The sequence below is a fragment of the Kryptolebias marmoratus genome, linkage group LG6 (assembly GCF_001649575.2).
Source record: "Kryptolebias marmoratus isolate JLee-2015 linkage group LG6, ASM164957v2, whole genome shotgun sequence".
NCBI classification, from domain to species: domain Eukaryota; kingdom Metazoa; phylum Chordata; class Actinopteri; order Cyprinodontiformes; family Rivulidae; genus Kryptolebias; species Kryptolebias marmoratus.
In genome coordinates, this window is record NC_051435.1 from 12,371,666 (window position 1) to 12,389,652 (window position 17,987).

General features: G+C 41.2%; 1 protein-coding gene across 1 annotated transcript in view; it reads left to right on the forward strand.

Moving 5' to 3' along the window:
• Positions 1–17,407, forward strand: part of agps (alkylglycerone phosphate synthase) — a 27,143-nt gene extending 9,736 nt beyond the window's left edge. The window contains exons 9-20 of the mRNA XM_017422738.3: positions 10–135; positions 311–419; positions 3,217–3,344; positions 4,214–4,265; positions 6,018–6,094; positions 6,178–6,290; positions 7,990–8,059; positions 9,535–9,596; positions 10,381–10,470; positions 11,738–11,837; positions 11,929–11,986; positions 15,793–17,407. Coding sequence (XP_017278227.1) covers positions 10–135; positions 311–419; positions 3,217–3,344; positions 4,214–4,265; positions 6,018–6,094; positions 6,178–6,290; positions 7,990–8,059; positions 9,535–9,596; positions 10,381–10,470; positions 11,738–11,837; positions 11,929–11,986; positions 15,793–15,914 — 1,107 coding nt within the window. The 3' untranslated portion in view covers positions 15,915–17,407. The remainder of the gene's footprint in view (positions 1–9; positions 136–310; positions 420–3,216; positions 3,345–4,213; positions 4,266–6,017; positions 6,095–6,177; positions 6,291–7,989; positions 8,060–9,534; positions 9,597–10,380; positions 10,471–11,737; positions 11,838–11,928; positions 11,987–15,792) is intronic.
• Positions 17,408–17,987: the final 580 nt, after the last annotated feature.

The following is a 17,987-nucleotide window of genomic DNA, read 5'->3' on the forward strand; positions in this document are numbered from 1 at the left end:
TAATCCAAGCTTAATGAGAGCGGCTACTGTACCGGGCACGAGCCCGACTCCATGGAGTTCAGCTCCCTGGGGGGGTGGGTAGCGACGAGGGCATCAGGCATGAAGAAGAACATCTATGGCAACATTGAGGATCTGGTAAGTCACCTCCCTTCCTCTTTTTTTTTTTTGCCTTCCTGCATGTTTGATCCATACACGCAATGAAATTAGTAAATTGTTAGCACAAGTTTGGTAGATTTTACTCTCCCCTTTTTTAAATGTGTTCACTGTACAGAACAGCTGTTAAAAGAATCTATTTGTTCTGATTAAACAGGTTGTCCATGTAAAGATGGTTACTCCACGAGGTGTGATTGAAAAGGGTTGTCAGGGACCACGCATGTCCACAGGGCCTGACATTCACCACTTCATCATGGGCTCAGAAGGTGTGCTAACTCTCTTGAGTAATTTCCGTTCACCCCAGCATCTGGGCATGTATGCCTTTGCGTAGACCCTTTGTGTAAATGTAGGTTTTTGCGTGTGTGTATAAGGTGTTTCTGATAAAACGGCAACATCAGGACACTTCTCAGCCTTCTTACACATTAACTAGCAGTGGTGCAAACTGATCTGGAAGGGGTGTTAGTAAGGAGCCAGCGAGGGGTCTCCTGCACCCCATCTGCAGCGCCCTGTTTTTATGAATGCCCACAGAGAATACTGCCATATGCCAAGCTCCAAGTACATAATGAGGGGCTTCAGAGACGCTTGGCATTGCTATGTTAAACAGCTGTGGATGCAAACTTTATTTTGGCCCTATGAAGCTCAGCAAACTGCTCCAGGGCTCAGCGGGGAATTGGAGCATAAGTCTTAATTTGTGCTCTTTAGATGTGATTGGCTTTGAAAACCAGTATGGAAGTTTGAAATCAAACAAATAAACCTAACACGGCATTTTAATTAAACACATTTTGGTAAAGCTTCAGATCTAGCTGTGTTTTTAATGATGCGACAGATCTCAGCTTCTTGCTCTCTGATCGCTCGTTTGATGCTAACTCCATCAGTTTAGCGTGAATAAGTGAAAACACAGTTTTTACTGTTAATTAAGCCTGTAACAAAAAAATGCCAAATTCGCTTTATAAGTACAGGCCGCAGTTGTGCTGCTCGCCCGTTCGTAAATGAAGGAATTAAAAATGAGCTTGCTGGGGGTCACTACACAAAGAGGACACGGGACGGGGACCGCACGTCTCTGACTTCATGCTCCTCTGGGAGGTCTGACATTGGAACCAAGAGGTCACCCTGCCACACGGTCTCATTAAAATTATCTTCGTTCTCGACATAAAAGCCCCACGCCGCAGTTCGACAGTAGGCCACGTCAACATCAACAAAGCACCACATTAAAAGCCTCAACTGAGCTCTGCATGTTAAGTGGAGCACATCCATTTTATTAGAAATTACTGTGAAACCCTAAGCTTCTCATTCTCTGCACAACAGCGGGGTATATTTATCTTTCTGACCTTGAAGTAGCCTGAATACAAAGTAGTCCTTTCCCCTAGCTTCAACCAGTGGAAAGAGTGATTGGACCGATCAGTGATAATCCCTTTCTCTTTTAAACTCTTGTCAGCGGCAGATAATATAACGTGAAGCAAACTAATGCTTATCTAACGCTCAGAGCCGGATGATTGTTTCTGTAGCGGCTGAACTATTGTCATTGTTGCAAAAAAAAAAAAAACCCAGCTTGCAACATAGACAAAAATCTTAGTTGCAGAATGTTGCGATTAGTTCCTCTTTTACAAATACAGTCCTGCAGATGAGGTGTTTTATAGTAACAGTCACGGGAAAAAATGGCTTTCGCTGCAAGGCATTATTTCACTGCATTGTCTGTCCCAAGAGCCTCTCTAATGTTGCCTACCTTCCTCCACCCCTCTTCCTCTAAATCCCAGTGCCTCTCTTGCCCCGAGGCTCCTCCTGCATGCTGCCAGAGAGGAGGAGCATGTCTAGGGTGAGGCTGGGGGGGTGAGGGGGGGGAGTCACATGATGTTTTCCACTGGGCCACTAGAGAGCAGCGTGTGGCATGTAGAGCCACATTAGAGGACTCATGAGGGGGGGGGCACATGCTGCAGTGCTCCTAATGGACAATAGTGCTGTTTATGACTAATAAATCTATAAATCCATCTGTAGTTGGGTCTGTCGTGTAACAATGTTGTTTTAGTTACGAGTTTCTAACAATCTGTAGATTTTCAGTGTTCGGTAACACAAAGCAGCAAAAGGCAACAGATCGCTTAATTTAAGGGGCTAAAACTACTACTAGTGTTATTTGTTTTGTTGTTTTTTTTTTAAATGGTGAACAAGACTACCAACTTAGTCACAACTATGATGGTTTTGCACAGATATCAAGTCAACATGTGCTTGAGGATCACAGTTTTATTCATCCAATCCAAAAGAGTGAAATGATTACCTCCATGTAGATATTTACAGTTGGACAAGAAGAACATTACGCTTAATGGCTTTGTTTGTCAATCTGGAACTTCATCATAAAAAATCCTGAATGTCCCACCTCCATTTAAATTCATAAAATCCTAAAAAACTCAGGTTTTCCTGCCTCATCTACTTTAAACTTCTTAAAACTGAAACAAAAACGGTTGCCTCACCCTGTAGGAGGCACTCCGTGTCCTGTCTGTAATTAGAGTATGTTTGTGTGATCACAAAAGAAATTGTAGCTTTAAAAAGAAAACCAAAATGGGTAAAGATGTCATTTGTATTGGTTGCTGCTAGCAACAGAATATATATATCTGTATGTTTTAAAGTTTCAGTCAGAACCTTGAAGTGATGTGACAGCACTTCCCAGCAGCAGTTTACCAGCCCCTGCTCCCTTCCACCTTGCTTTAAACAAGCGTCTGACGCATTTGCTGAAAGAGCAGACGTTTCACAGAAAGCAGCAGCAAGCGCTAATAGTTGACACTTTTCAAGGTTGCTATGTCACCCGGAGGTTTTCCTCATTCGTGGATATGTGCCCCACTTTATTTCCTTTTGCTCTTACGCTGATAAATCTTAGTTTTTCCCCAGCGTGTGGTTAAAAAACCAGATCTACTGTGAAATGTGAGACAAAGGTTGCCCAGATGACCTCCAGGGCAGGTACCAGATCCCTGTAAAACGCTCATTAAGCTCCACTCCAAGAGGTATAGGTCGTGTAACTTGTGAAATAAGATGTACCGTTTTCTGTTCTGCTCAGAATCTGTGGTTCTTCTGCAGGAACCCTTGGTGTGGTCACTGAGGTGACGATGAAGATTCGTCCCATCCCAGAGTATCAGAAGTACGGCTCTGTGGTGTTCCCCAACTTTGAGCAGGGAGTCGCCTGTCTCCGAGAGGTTGCCAGACAGGTACGGCGTTCTTCGCTCTCTTAACGCGTTTTGGGACTACTTCATCTCCAGCTCTTTAACTGCAGGAGTCCATAATACTTTCCCTTCAATTAAGCAGCTCTGGTAACACAAAAGCGCAATTTCTGGAGTGAAACATGTGGTTGGACATCTGGGCTGCGAGTGTTTGAAACACGGCAGAATGTGTTTGCGTTCACAACATCCTAAAATTGCAAAGTGGTCTTATGTTTTCAAATCCCATGTAAGCCCTTAATGAGCTCCTGGTGGGTAGTATTGGCATTCATCATTAGCACCACAAGCACAAACATTTTTGTTATTATTATTATTTAGAGCCTTTTTATTCAAAGTTCCTCATGAAAGTTCTGCATCATCACTTAATGAACACAGTAGGTTCACTTTTAACTTTTGGGGGTTTTTTTGGGCTTCAGCCTAAACAGAGAACTGTGTGTAAAATGCAAGTTCTCTTAAAGTCTGTAGACTGTGCAAACAGGAACGTACAAAGTTTTAAAATTAGTGATGTTAATGAAATAGTTAAAAAAATTAAAGACTGTGTTTGTATATAATAAGCCTTATGTGTCCAGGGTATATGAGTCTGCTAATAATATTGATTAAACTTCAGTTTTATATTTTACACGTATTTTATGATTACCTGCGCTGGGATCACAGATTAAAACTAGCCTGTATCTGCTACTTCGAGATTAATGTTGTTCATAATTCCTGACAAAGAAATTCCAAAGTCTCTATTCTTTCCACGAATAAATGTTTGACTTTATTTTTAATTATTAAGCTCTGTTTGGCAACAATCAGTTGTTAGAATCTTGTATTTTCAAATGAATTTTGATTAAAACTTTAACTTTTTTTTCCCCCTCCAGAGGTGTGCTCCAGCGTCTATACGGCTTATGGATAATGAACAGTTTCAATTTGGTAAGTTCTGTTTGATTTATAATATCATCTGTCCTTACAGTATTCTAATTATCTCTTAACAAACTAAATCCTTGGTTAAGGAACAGCCATAACATTATGACTAAGTAGTATTAAGGTAGTCGACTCTAATAGACCACAGAGAGTTTGTGTCAGTATCTGTCTCCCGTTTTGTAGCAGATCCCTTTAGAGGTGGAAGTTTTTTTTTTATTCAAACCATTCTGGAGACATTTCTGCTTTTGGTGGGAGATACCTGCTGAAAAAGGCCACTCCCGTGAGGAATACAGTTTCTGTAAATGAATGCACTTGATTTTTTTTTTTTTTAATTAGATTACACCCGTCAATTTTTATGAATGGATGGAGTTTTCAAGCAGAATCTTGTCTGAAGCATCACAAAACCTCTAACAAGCTTCTTTACAAAGTTGCCATAATGTTAGAGGTGATCATATTTCTTGGCTCCTCACTTTATAAGTAGAACTTGTGTAACCTGGTTTTATTTACAGCAAATATTTTTCTTTCTTCTTTCAGATCCAGTTAGTACCTTCCCTAAATTAGGTGTATTTGCAACATGAGGATTTTGCCTACAGCAAAACAGCATTCATGTTTATTTATACTCAACTTTTCTGTAAATGTTTTAGTACATATCAGTGCTGCTGTGTGCAGTGATGTGACCCCCTACAGCCATGAAATGTTCCTGCAGTGGAACAGCAGCACACGGATGCGCAGAGAGACGAAGACTTTGGGCACGATGACGAATAACCCCGGCCAAAATTAAGCAGTTGTATTATTGAAGTTTTCTGATGTTATTTCCTGTGGTCCAGCGGAATGCATCTAGCATTAGCAGAGATCTCTGTAAAGTTCCTCGTCCCCAGGGATCTCGTTATCTTCCCTGGATTTTCACTTTTCACAGAGTAGGCACTTCTTAGCATTAGGTAGGAAAGATGTAGTGACCAGTACTTTTTTTGTACAGTTACCTAAAAATCCCTGACTTTCTGTTAGCTGCATTGGTTTATTAGTGGTTTGTTCTTATTTTACTCACATTACTGACCGTTTATATGATGGATAAATTTAAATCACGAGAAAGTTAATACTTTCAAATCTTCTTTCCTGTTTACAACTACAAGTACGGTTTAGGCCTGCGTATCTTGTTACATTAGTTGATAAATTGCAGTTTTAATAACAATTAATATGTGTTAATATGAACAAAAGGAGTACAAAGTAGGAAAATGGCTGGTTTAGGCATAATTTTATCTCTAAATGTTGAGTATTTAATTCACGACTTTGATGGCTGTGAGAGACCCTAAGACCTGCAATCAAAATTTGGAATGGAAACAATTAGGACACTAAGTGATGAAGAGACTTGAGCGTGGGGGGAAATAAATGAACTGTTAAGTCTCGGCGACATCACCCATGACTTCCCTGCTATGATTGATAACCATCCCGACGGCCCCAACCCCTCATTTTCACTTGTCCACGGGCACTTTTTGTGTGTCCGATCAGGAATAAATCAAAAAGTGAGGGTGAGGAAGACTGATATCACGGTGCGCACCCCACTTCCCCTTTGGAAACGCTGATTTATAGTTGTTGTCGATGGCGACCATTGGCCTGTTATAAAGTTAGTCAAATGATGCCATTTAGAGTTTCCTCCCTTTGTGTGAAAACCCAAATACATCTGCCTGGCTTTGTCTCTTAGAACGATGTAAAAAGCATCTTCTGTTTGAATCAATGGAGCTTATGTTTGTTTTGTTTTTACAGGTCATGCCCTGAAGCCTCAAGTATCTTCAATTTTCACTTCCTTTCTTGATGGGCTGAAGAAATTTTACATCACCAAGGTAAAGCAAAAAAAAAAAAAGGAAATTCCAGCTTTTTTTCCTGCCACAGGTGTTTTCCTTAAGCCAATCTTTTTCCTTTTCAGTTTAAAGGCTTTGACTCCAACCGCTTGTGTGTCGCCACCTTGCTGTTCGAGGGAGACCGAGAGAAGGTCCTGCAGCACGAGAAGCAAGTCTATGACATCGCTGCAAAGTTTGGGTGAGTCTTTACCCCCCCTCCTTTAAAACAAAGACTCGGATCAGTAAAAGCACAAAATGCGACATTTGGTCAGATTTTCAGTGATCTCAGACAATAAGCAGTACCATTTAAAATCGGAGGTTTTGCACTTCATATCTGGATTTCCTCTCCATCGTTTGTTTCTGTGTGAGCTGACTGTCACGTTAATGTGAGCGTGATCGCACGACACAGTCCCCTGAGGACACAGTAGAAGAGAGGTAGTGCTCAGCTGATATGATTGATCATGTAGCTGATCAGTCAGGACTTCAGCCTGAAGGGAAGCCATATTTCTAAGGTCGTTTTAAGCCACACGTTTACCATGCTGTCTCTTTGTGAGGTCGTGTGGCACAATTTTAATCAAGAAAGACTTTTTACTCCTCTTGGTTTTGAATGTCATAAATTTCAACTGTTTTACTTTTAAAAAAGAAGCAAGCTTCATGCCTTTTTTAATGTAATTTGAATGTAAAAATGCCAACTTGTTTTTAGAAAGAAAGTAACTTAAAAAGACAAACTTCACAATTTCTTTATGTTGGTTTCTTTTAACTTTTAATTTTCTATGATCGGATCATGTTATTTGGCTTTATTTTGTCCAACTCTTGACATCCACTTTTTAAATTCAGAACAGCTTTAGATACCATTTTTTAAAAAACAAACAAAAAAAAAACAGAATTGTCAACTTTTGATCTAACTTTTAATGATCCTTTATTCTCAGACTGATGCAGAGATGCATATATAAAAAAGGTTTATTTAGAACAAACATTTGGCTTTTACTGTAAATAACAGTCTTTCTCCTTATGATAAATATTTCATCTTTCGTCCCTTTCTTTTTAAATTATGACTTTAAAAACGTGGATATTTGCTGCAGGCTTAGAGCACGCATGGCAATGAGCTTAGTGGGTTTAAGCAAAAACTACTGCAGTTTATAAGAGTATGCTAAAATGATCGAATTATATTTTTGTTGATGCTTTTAGCTATCTGCACAGTCTATATGACATTGAACTGTAAATTAGGTTTGTATTTAATCAGGAACAATCATGAACATAAATAAAACAAAGAAAATAAGCTTAGTCTCATCAAATTTTAATTTTCAGCCATCACTCTTAGTGTAAGAAATCATCCAGGCCCTGTTATCTCGCTTAAATGGGTCACAAACTTGAGATTTTCAAGTATTTCTTCTAGGATCTGGTTGGTTTTATTATATCTTAATATTACTATGTGGCCAAGTGTTCATATTGCAGATAGTTTGAGCCCTTTCCAGGATGAGAGAAAGCCACTAAAGCAGAAGAAGCTTGTCAGTTCCACACAGCATCCTCTGCATAATTGCATTATTTTAAGGAAATCCTGATCGGATCAAGTGTCAGTGATGAATTAGTTGGGTTAGGTTCAGTGAGAAATGTTTTCCTCTGGTGTTGGGGAAACAGGAAGAAGGGTGAAAAATCAATATAGAGATTTTCCAATGAGCTTGGTCTGATTAGTTTGGATGGTAAATGAAAATGTGATTACCCACTGCAGGTGATAGATGTGTGGCTGACCTGTGGCGATGCACGGAGCACAGCGCCCATTGATCTGCACATTGTTGGATTGACGGGCTCCAAGACAGCTGTTGTGAGGGGGGAGAGGTCCAAGCGGCGGAGCTGAAAGAAAGGCGCTGTTAAATATTAACCCTGTTGTGTGTTTCCAGGGGCCTGGCAGCTGGAGAGGACAATGGGCAGAGGGGCTACATGTTGACCTTCGTCATCGCTTACCTCCGGGTGGGTCACTCCCCTGGCTTTTTTCTTCGCCCGAGCTGATGGGCAGGTGGGGCGGGCTGGAAGGGTTAGGCTTGACAGCAAATAGGATAGTGAGCGACGATGAAAGGCTGCAGAAAGTGACCTCGGGAGGTCTTTGATTTGATCTGGTCACAGTTGTTATCAGTGCGTCTAACGCCGTGGAAGGAGAGCACAGCCGCTCCTGACAGGATAACAATGGGGAGTGGACTCGGGTCAGTCCTGTTAGAGGCCTTTTCTGATGATCACAGAAGCACATTAACAAACGGGGTGTTTACATACACTTCACTGACCACCTCACTGACAGCTTTCTGCTGCGATTCTTATTATTGCTTGTCATCAAAAGAAAGCAGAAGTATTTGCAATGCCACACATGTGTGAATGTGCAGGACAAGCTGTGCTGCTGAAGAAGTAAAACATCCTGTAGCATCGCACCCACATTTTAAAAACAACTTCATTTTTAGACTAAAACTGAAACTTACACATAACGTTAAAGCTTTTACATTTGGATTTGATTATAAATTGTTTTATAAGATATGCTTCTTTCTTGACTAACAGCTTAAACAATGAACTAGTCAGATGGGTAATAACAAAGTTTATATTGAATTAGTTTATATTTCAGCTTTAGTAAAGAAAAATTTGGAGTTCAGTTACAGTTTACAACTTTGCATTTAGGGTTATTGGAGAACAAATAAAAATATTTAATGGCATATCCTGAATGTTTTTCTCCCCAGATATCTAATAAATAGCAGTTAGACCCATAAATAACAACACACACCTTTTTTTTCTATTGCTTACAGTTATTTACTTAATTAAAGTGAATAGATGTGTAAATACAAACAGGTGCAAGTGTTTCTGCTACTTGTTGATGTTGACCGCCCCATTTAAGTTTGTAACTCTTAACATTGGATCCCCCCCACCCCACACACACACACACACTTGTATTCTGCAAAACACTCCTCCTCTATTGGCTCTGATTCTTGCATTGGTTTCCTCAGAGCCAATCAGATGTAAGATGAGGGTGGGACTTTGGTTAAACAAATTACAATAAGAGTAAGACGAGTCTGCTGGGGACTTCCTGTTTCCCAAAATCAAACCTTCAGTTTGATTTTTATTATTATTTATCAGTAAATACATTGTGGAACTTTGAGATCCAATTTTTTTATTTTTACTTGAAACGATTATTCATTGATCAAAGTATCAGAATAACATTTCAGATTTCGCTCTGGCTTCTTTCAATTTTAATTTAATATGGTTGTATTGAAAAGATGCAATAAAACAAAAGCATCTGGCACAGAAAGAAGCAATAGTTTTGGAAGAATAATAAAAAAAACTGACAGATTTTTGTTTTCTCATTTGCTCATCCTTTTAAGTAATGAGTCAAGAAGTAACTCCCAGCTACATGCATGTAAATGCGCTGACTTCTCCTCCCTCTAATGATGGTATTGTATTTTATCCAGGACTTGGGGATGGACTATTATGTGATCGGGGAGTCCTTTGAAACCTCTGTGCCTTGGGACAGGTAAATCCATTAACATGAGATGCACACTAAGTTCAATTTTAACACAATATTCTTTATTTTTCACATTCATCAGAGTGTACTCTGCGTTCTATTTCATGGTCTTTGGGGGGAATGGGGGGTGTAATTTTATTTTTTTACACTGTCTTTGACATTCACCTTCATGTCTGTTTTCACCTCACATTAAATGACTGCGTAGGTGAGAGCTTTACCTCCTCAGCCTACAAAACCTACCATTACTATCACACACACACACAGCAGAGGACTGTGTGTGTGTGCTGTGTGGGGGCGACATAATGTGTGTAGTGTGACCCACAGATCCATCTCACATCTACATTGTGTGATCTGTGTTTTCCAACATTTTTCATCCTCCTGCTGTCTCACACAACAAACGGGAGCACGCGCAGCTCCCCGTTGTGCAAGATGCCTGACGGGAGAGACCAAGAGATCAGGCACCGAGGCGAGCATATGTGCCTGGCTCATTACCTTCCCTCCTCCCCCGTCCTGCACACTCCACACCCAGCTGCACATGCTTAGGACTGGCGGCCATTTCCACACCAGTGGGAATCTCTTGCACAGTGGTCGTCATGTTAGTCAGTCTGTTGGCCTCCCTCCCTCCTTCTTGGCTTCCTGCCTTTTTTTTTCCTGAATTTTAATACTTTGCCTCACTAATAAATTTGTTTTAAAGTAAATTCCCAGTGCACAACACGGTCTTGTTTTAAACGTATCATGGGCTAAAGGTTGTGACGGTATATGCTTCACCGTGTTTCACTGAACTTTCTCCCAGAGTCCTGGACATTTGCAGGAATGTGAAGGCGCGCATCGTCCGAGAGTGCAAAGACAAAGGAGTTCAATTTCCACCATTATCCACTTGCAGGTAACTATTAAAACCAAAGAGTTTTAGTTGAAATTAAAGTTGTACACCAGGACTAAAAGAATGTTTGGTTATTTCCTGATTTTCAGTCAGCATATCTTGTGATAAATTCAGTATTCTTGGTTGTGCAGTTAAGTTTCCTACACAGTGAGATAAACTGCAGCATCAAGTCTATTTGTTCTACATCAACATATGAATCTTTAAAAACAGAAAATGCAGATAAAATGTCCTTTTTAAGAGTCATAGCAACTTATTCAACCAGCAGTGTAATTCTTCTAAAATTACACTGACTAAATGGGTACTATGAGTAAATGGTCCAATTATAAAGTACTATTTCTACATCACTGAATAAAAATACAATGGTGTGGGAGTGTAACTCCATCATACTGCTTTCTGTCCATTTTTGGATCTGAAATGAGTGTCTGCGTCAGAACTCGCACATGAAAAAGCTTACAAACTATATCCAAATTAATGCTTTTTAAAAAAAAAAACAATTGGTAAGAAAACTTTCCTCAGATGTTTAAACACTTTGACATTTTATGTTTTTGAGAATTTTTCTACTTTACTGAAACCAATGCCTTAATTCTACAGATGCATTTAATTTATTCTCGACAGAAAGTATGAAGACTGCATGTTGGTCCCTGTTGGGTTAGCCAGAGAAAGGTAGACAGACAGACAGACGGACAGACGGCTAGCTGGTTGAGGAGCACCAGGCTGCCGCTCGCAGATTGCGGGCAGATTAAGCCTCAGCCTGATTATGCTGCAGCCATTCATTTCCCGGCTGCAGTCTGTCACATGATTGATTTGTCCATTTAACCTCTAGAACAGTCAGAGTGCCAGGTGATGGGCCATGTCAAATGAACATGGCTCTGCACCCCGGCCTGGAAGAAGGCCAGGGAAAAAAAACTGGAAGAGTATTTTATTTGAACTTTGTTACAACACCTGAGTTCAAGCTGTTTTTTTGTTGTTTATTTAAATGCAGGAATGATGATTTAGTGTTATCATTTAATGCCTCGTGATGATGTGTTGTTAAAGTGACAGAGCTTCCACGTTGTCTGTGCTTCCTGGTAATCATGAATGGAATTGAGGTCAGGGGGATCACCGAGGGAGGGTCAAACCTCCCACCTTCACTTTGTCTTCCATCTACAAATAGGGGAAAATAAACATTTATTGTATGCAAATGCAGCTCCTTGACAAAACACAACTGTTTAGTTTGAGTTGTGTCAGAGCTAAAAGGGGTCTCGTCTGAACTCCTTTCTGCTTTGTGCAGGGTGACTCAGACGTATGACGCTGGTGCCTGCGTCTACTTTTACTTTGCCTTCAACTACAGAGGACTCAGTGATCCTGTGCACGTGTACGAACAAGTGGAGGTAGGTTCAGCGTCATAGATCTAACACTCATAAGGTGAATCCCAGAAAATAATATCATAATATAAAATGTTTGGGTTTTTTTTCCCCCCAGCATGCAGCTAGAGAAGAAATTCTTGCCAATGGAGGGAGCTTGTCACATCATCATGGAGGTACTGAAGTTCATACAAAAGTATCGCGTCTGTTTCCTCAAACTTTCCAAATAGCCTACTAAATTGAATATCTTTGCTCTGATTGCGTTTCGTGAAACTGCGCTTCTCCAGGACAGCACGGCGAGCTGTCCTGGCGAGCTCCTCGCCGGCGAGCCAGTCGTGCCATAAATGTTCATTTGGTCAGAGATCTTTCACTGCTTCCTTCACACGTACGGAATCTGTTCCCCCCGCAGCTCAGATGAATGGCTCTGACTCGGCTATTTGTTCATTTCAGCAATGGCCAAATGAAACGTGAGCACGGGAGGGTGGCGAAACAACTCTCTGGGCCCCATCAGGGATAACCGAAACGGCTGCCTTATCTATATTGCCATCCGCCTCGCTGTTTTCATACATCACTTCAGGCTATTCATCACGCCTGTCAAAAACAGTATGCAGTGAATCAGCTGCGATATTAAATCACAATTTTTCCTGAAGACGGGGACGGGTTCAAAATTAAAAGATTGCTAATAAAAAGGAGGCGGCGGGTTGGGGTAAATGATGCTGCCGTTATCGCTGGCTGTATGCTGACCTCCAAACGGTGGCCCTGCCACCCTGAGCAGCATGGGGAGGTGACGATGGGGGGGAAGGGGAGGGGATATTGATGCTGCTCCTGTGAGCGAGGCCCACTCTGTAATTGTGATTAATAACAGTGGGGCTCGCTATCTGAGTGCAGACAGGCCGGTTTGTCTGCCCACAATCAGCGCTTGACAAATGGAGCTTGTTTCGGTGGGTTTTGTGTATCAAACAAAACAGATGTAGTCAAGGATGGTGAGGTGGGAGGGCACTGGAGGAAATCTACATTTTCGTAGCCCTGTATTTACAGCAGGTCAGTGCTGTGCCGAGTGGGTGTAGGAAAGGAATCTTACAGTTTTCCCTGCAGTTACCGCTGGCCTGACATCACAGTGTAATCTCTTTGTCAAAAAATAACAATAATCACGTCAGAAATCAGAATTTTACAGCTTGGTTTTGAGAGCCAGAACCCAGGGATCAGTGTTGTCCTCTGTAAGTGGGTCTCCGGTGTCACGGTTCTGGAAAGTCGCTGAGCATCAATCACAAGGAGCGTCGTCAATCTATCAACTGCACAGCACAGCACAGCGCTCCGGCTCGGGCGTATCACAGGAACCCAGGGCCGCCACTTTACCTCCCTGTTATGTCCTGACCCCCATTTGTCAGGGAAAACCAGAGAAACACTTGGAAGAGTAGAGGCTCGACTCGGCTTCTGTTCTCCTCTTTGTCTGACAGCGACCAGCATCATCATCATCATCATCATCAGCTCACTTTGTGGCGTCACATAGCCTCAACTCTGCCCGCTGCACTTTGAGAGCCTAAAAGAGTGACCTGATTTTAGAGAAGTTCTCTGCCTCAACTTCCACAAGCTTTTCTACACAGGAGAAATAAAACTCTGTTTAATAATTTAAAAAAAGTCATTTTTGAAATGGCTACCTGCACTGCTTTGCATGTCTCAGCTGCACAGACCAGGTCTGGTGAGATTGATTGCAACAGCAACCAGAAAAAAAGGGAGAATATGACAAGATAGATGTGTAAATTATCACAGTGATGGAGGCAATGATGCAGTCCCAGCACCTTCTGTTTTCTTTCCTTTTCCTGAGAGGAGGGAGGGATGGAGGTGGAACAAGGAGGAAGGAGTTTGGAGGAGGCGGGGGTAGAGAGGACGGGACTTTTTTTTTTTTTTAGTTATTGGGCAGCAGCTGATTGGTCCCTCTGTCACCATCTGGAGGTTTGTGCGGAGTCAGGGTCCCTGGTGACCCTGCTGTCCGCCCTATTTTGTTAGGAGACGAGCCTCACTGGCCTTGTGGCTGATCCCCATCTGGGTTTCCTGGCTGGTCTGTGATAACGTGGCCCCTTCCCTCATCATGGCCCTCATCAACACCGAGACTCCTCGCTCGATGACAGAGAAGGCGTGTGAACACTCCCTTCTTCCTCTTCTGTTTTCAGACGATTCTATCTAATCTCAGGTGATTACCACTGGTTTACTCAGTGAGCAGCACCTGTTCGAAGCTGCTCGGTTCTCAAATCTACCTTTTGGTGTTTCACATTGGAGATAGGAAGAGTCTCACTCAAAGTAACACGACCTCCAGAAGTTAAACTTTACCCAGGAGCATTCGTTGGTCGAAATACTAAGAAACATAATCTAATGTTTCGAGATTAGGTCAGATGAAGCAAACCTCATTCTGCTTCTGAACCCGACTATATTTCATGTTTTTTCATTGGAGCTGAGGGTTATGGTGCACCTCTACTGGGTAAACAACAAAATAACAACACAGAGTTTTTCACAATGGTGGAGCGCACCGAACTTCCTTAAGTCCTTCATAATAAAAGTCTCAAACATGTACAATGAAATTTTTAAAAGTAGCTTAGTAATCATCCATCCATTTTCTTTACTTGCTTTTCTGTTAGCTGTTCTAGGCCTAGGTAGTTGTTTTGATTTCCTTTTTAATCTCATAATACCAAATGTATGTCTGCCATTTTGACTTTAATCTGGGAATGTTTTTCTCAACATTTTATATTTAAGCTTGAAACTCAAGCAAAAAATCTTACATTTTTTCCCCTTCTGAGTGGCCCTAATATGTTATCAAAAGCATTTTTAAAAACCCCAAAACAAAAACTAAAAGAAGTTCAACTCAACAAAAAAATATTAGAGAACACTAGAACAATAATAACATTTTAGTTTTTTTGATGTCTTGCTTTAAATAGACACAGAATGAAGAACGAATCAGTTCAGCTTCAGTGTGGAACAATTAAGACTTCTGTAGGAACAGCTCCACAAAATAATGTAATACTTTAGGCTTGTTTTCAGATGCTGTTTGACTTCAGTGAATGTGATATCTTTTAAAATGTGCATTTACACACTTTGCAAGAAACTACAACAAACACACAGAATCAGAAACTTTGCGAAGGTTTTGAGACCCCTGCAGAGTCGCCATTTTTTTCTTCTAAAGATTTTTATTTTTTCCAGCATCACAGTCTTCCTGTTTTTATTTTATTTATTTATTTGTCAGAAGATGAGGGGAAAAAAAGTGAAAATATTGCCAAGCTTTATTGTTTCTGTAAAGATAAGTTTTTGTGTTCTTGTTTTATTTCTCGAACACGTGAGGTTTCCCCAGTCTTCCCCCGCCGCCAGGCCCTCCTTGGGCCGCAGATGCTGCGGAGTTTGTCAGGGCCGGACAGCTGGTAGAATAACGGCCACTCTCGCCGGGTTTCAAGCTGGAGCTGCTCTCCCTCCCCAGGTTCGGAGTTCGGAGGTTTCAGAAAAGCTGAAGTCCTGCTGACAGAGCGCCATTGTGTGGTCCGTCACAGTTGGCGCCCTCGTGTTGTTCGGGCCAGTGTCGGAGCGGAGCGGCGCTCGGGACAACACCCTTGTAGGTCAGCTGGAGAGGCACACTCGTGCGCACAATGAGACCAGAACGCAGAGGGAAAAGGCCCCGGTGATGCTGGAGAGACGGGATTCGAGAGTGAGGCAGCCGGGGACGGAGCGCTCCAGCCGCCAGCCGGCCCCTCCTCTGGGAACACACTGAGCCTAATGAGTTTGATAGTCTGCTGAGCTCCATAAATCATGCCATGCAAAACATTTCTCCTCTCTGAATAAAAGCATTTATCACCCTCTGTTTATTCACTCACTCTCACAAGATTGATTGGCTCCCAGCAGCCTGCTGAGCAATCAGCCGTGTCGATTCCACTATTTCTCCCCCTTGGTCGTCTTCCTCGGTTTATTTATTTATTTTCTCTCTCTTTTCTCTTCCATTCAGTGGGGAAACTTCGGAAGGAGTGGATGAGAGAGACTGTCTCCGATGTCGGCCTGGGGATGATCAAGTCTGTCAAGGACTACGTTGACCCAAATAACATCTTTGGCAACAGGAACCTCCTCTAAGTTCCTGCATCCTGTTCGAATTGATCTCACCTTTTTCTTTCCCCCCCAAAAGGTGCACTTCTTCTTTTTTTTATTTTGGATTAACAGATATTAAATGTGAATTTAAAACGGACGGAGATCTGTTTCATCAAACGTGTCTTTCAGTGCCATTTAAAAATTCACCCAAATCCTTTTTTTGTTACTGTAAAATCGACTTAACCTGCGTTAACAATCATTGAAGATTATGTTGAAAATTTTTATCCTTTTGTTTTGCTTCTTATGTTACAACCATGACTGGGTGCAACCAATTTTTTTGTTTTTTGTTATTGTTTATACCCTTTGCCAACACAGTAAAACCTGTTTTCGTGTTTTTCCTGCGTGTGTGAGTGAGTGTGTGTCCGTGAGTGTGTGTGTGGTGCTCCCTTAGTTCTAGATGAATGCGCTCTCTAAAGCTCTGTGCCTTTCTAAAGCTTTTGTCTGCCTTTCCTTCTCCTGCTGCACGCTCACTGTCCGTACAGTGAGTCACTTTGTGCAGAAGCAGTTGTCAGTGTGTCCTGTTTGTGTTTTCATGCCTTCTTGCCATCCATTTTACTGACCTTTGGCCATATTTGACTACTTTTCCCGACTGTTTGTGCATGGGGCTCCTTTTTAACAAACTTGACTAATTGACCCCGGCCCTCCCGTTGGTCCATTTGTGCGCCACCGAATCCCCAAAACGATCCCTACATGTGTCGTGTAATTGTGGGGAGAGAGAGAGATGTACTTCTTTGTGTTTAGTTTTCTTACTAAGAGCTTTTTGTTCTGCATCATTTGTTAGGGTTAGGAAGTGAAGTGAAGGTGGGGAAAAAGCCATTTTAAACACGAGTGTTTCAGTTTTCAGTTTTGGGTGGTGCTCACGTCGAACCAAAGACTCAACTCATCAGATTGTGTAAACATGCGTTTGATATAACCACCACTTTCGTTTTCATTTTAACAACTTTAATAAGTTACTTTATAATTATTATATGCAAAGATGACCTCTTTGCGTGTAAATATTTGACTGTTACACCTGCTAAAACTTTAGATTTAAGAACTGATTCATGTTCATTTTCTGACAAGTACTTCTAAATTAGTGTTTTCCCCTCAAACGTCCCTCAGCGCCTCCAACAGTTGAGTAGTTTAGTGTTTCTATATCGTGCTAAAGGTTTTTCTGGAGCTGACACTGTAATGTACTACATTTTGATACTAAACTTGTCACTCATTTTGAAAAAAATGTTCCATCTTTTTATCTGTCTGATCTGTGCTACACGTTTTCCAGGACCACTCTGTCCTTTTATGTTCAAAAAAAGAGAAAAAAATCTTCCAAATGACGGACTCCTTTAGGACCTGAAATTCTGTCTTGTGTGTCAAACGAGTTTTTGAATGTAACCCCCCGTCTTTTTTTTTTTCTTTGTCTATTTTTTTTTTTCTGTACAACATTGTAACATCTAAAATTTGTCACTGATGTTTGTGCAATAAACTGAACTAAAACCCTTGATGTTGATTTTTATCTCAGTTCAACATATATTGTTAATGCGGGGGAAGAAAACCAACTTTTTTTTTTTTTCAATTTTAGGGTTTTGTGTATCAAGTCATAATTAGAAAATAAATCATCTAGTCTTTACCAGGTTCTGAAATTTTTCAAATCTTAATTCAAGTGTACAAAAACATACAGCAGGTTCCACCAAGTCAACATTTATTAATCAAAATCAAAATGCTCTGAGTAACAAACTACGTCCATCTTTGCTGATTCTACAGGATTTAGCAGCGAAAGCAGCAGTCAGGCACTGCTGATCTAATGTATTGATTAACTGATCATCAATAAGTGTGATCACCTCTAAAAGCAGATGTTTTGGCAGTTTGCAGGTCTGGACCATACAGGTGTGTTAACACAATGCCAAGGAGGAAAATAACCAGCCTTTTACCCCAGGGTCAGACCATGCAACGATCAGGTAAACTGGAAAAACCCCAAGAGCTCGACGTCAGGCTGCAGGTCTCAGCAGGTTCAATGTTAAAGTTTATGACAGAATAATTAGAAAAAGACTGATTAGGATCGGCTTGCTTGGAAGGGTTGCA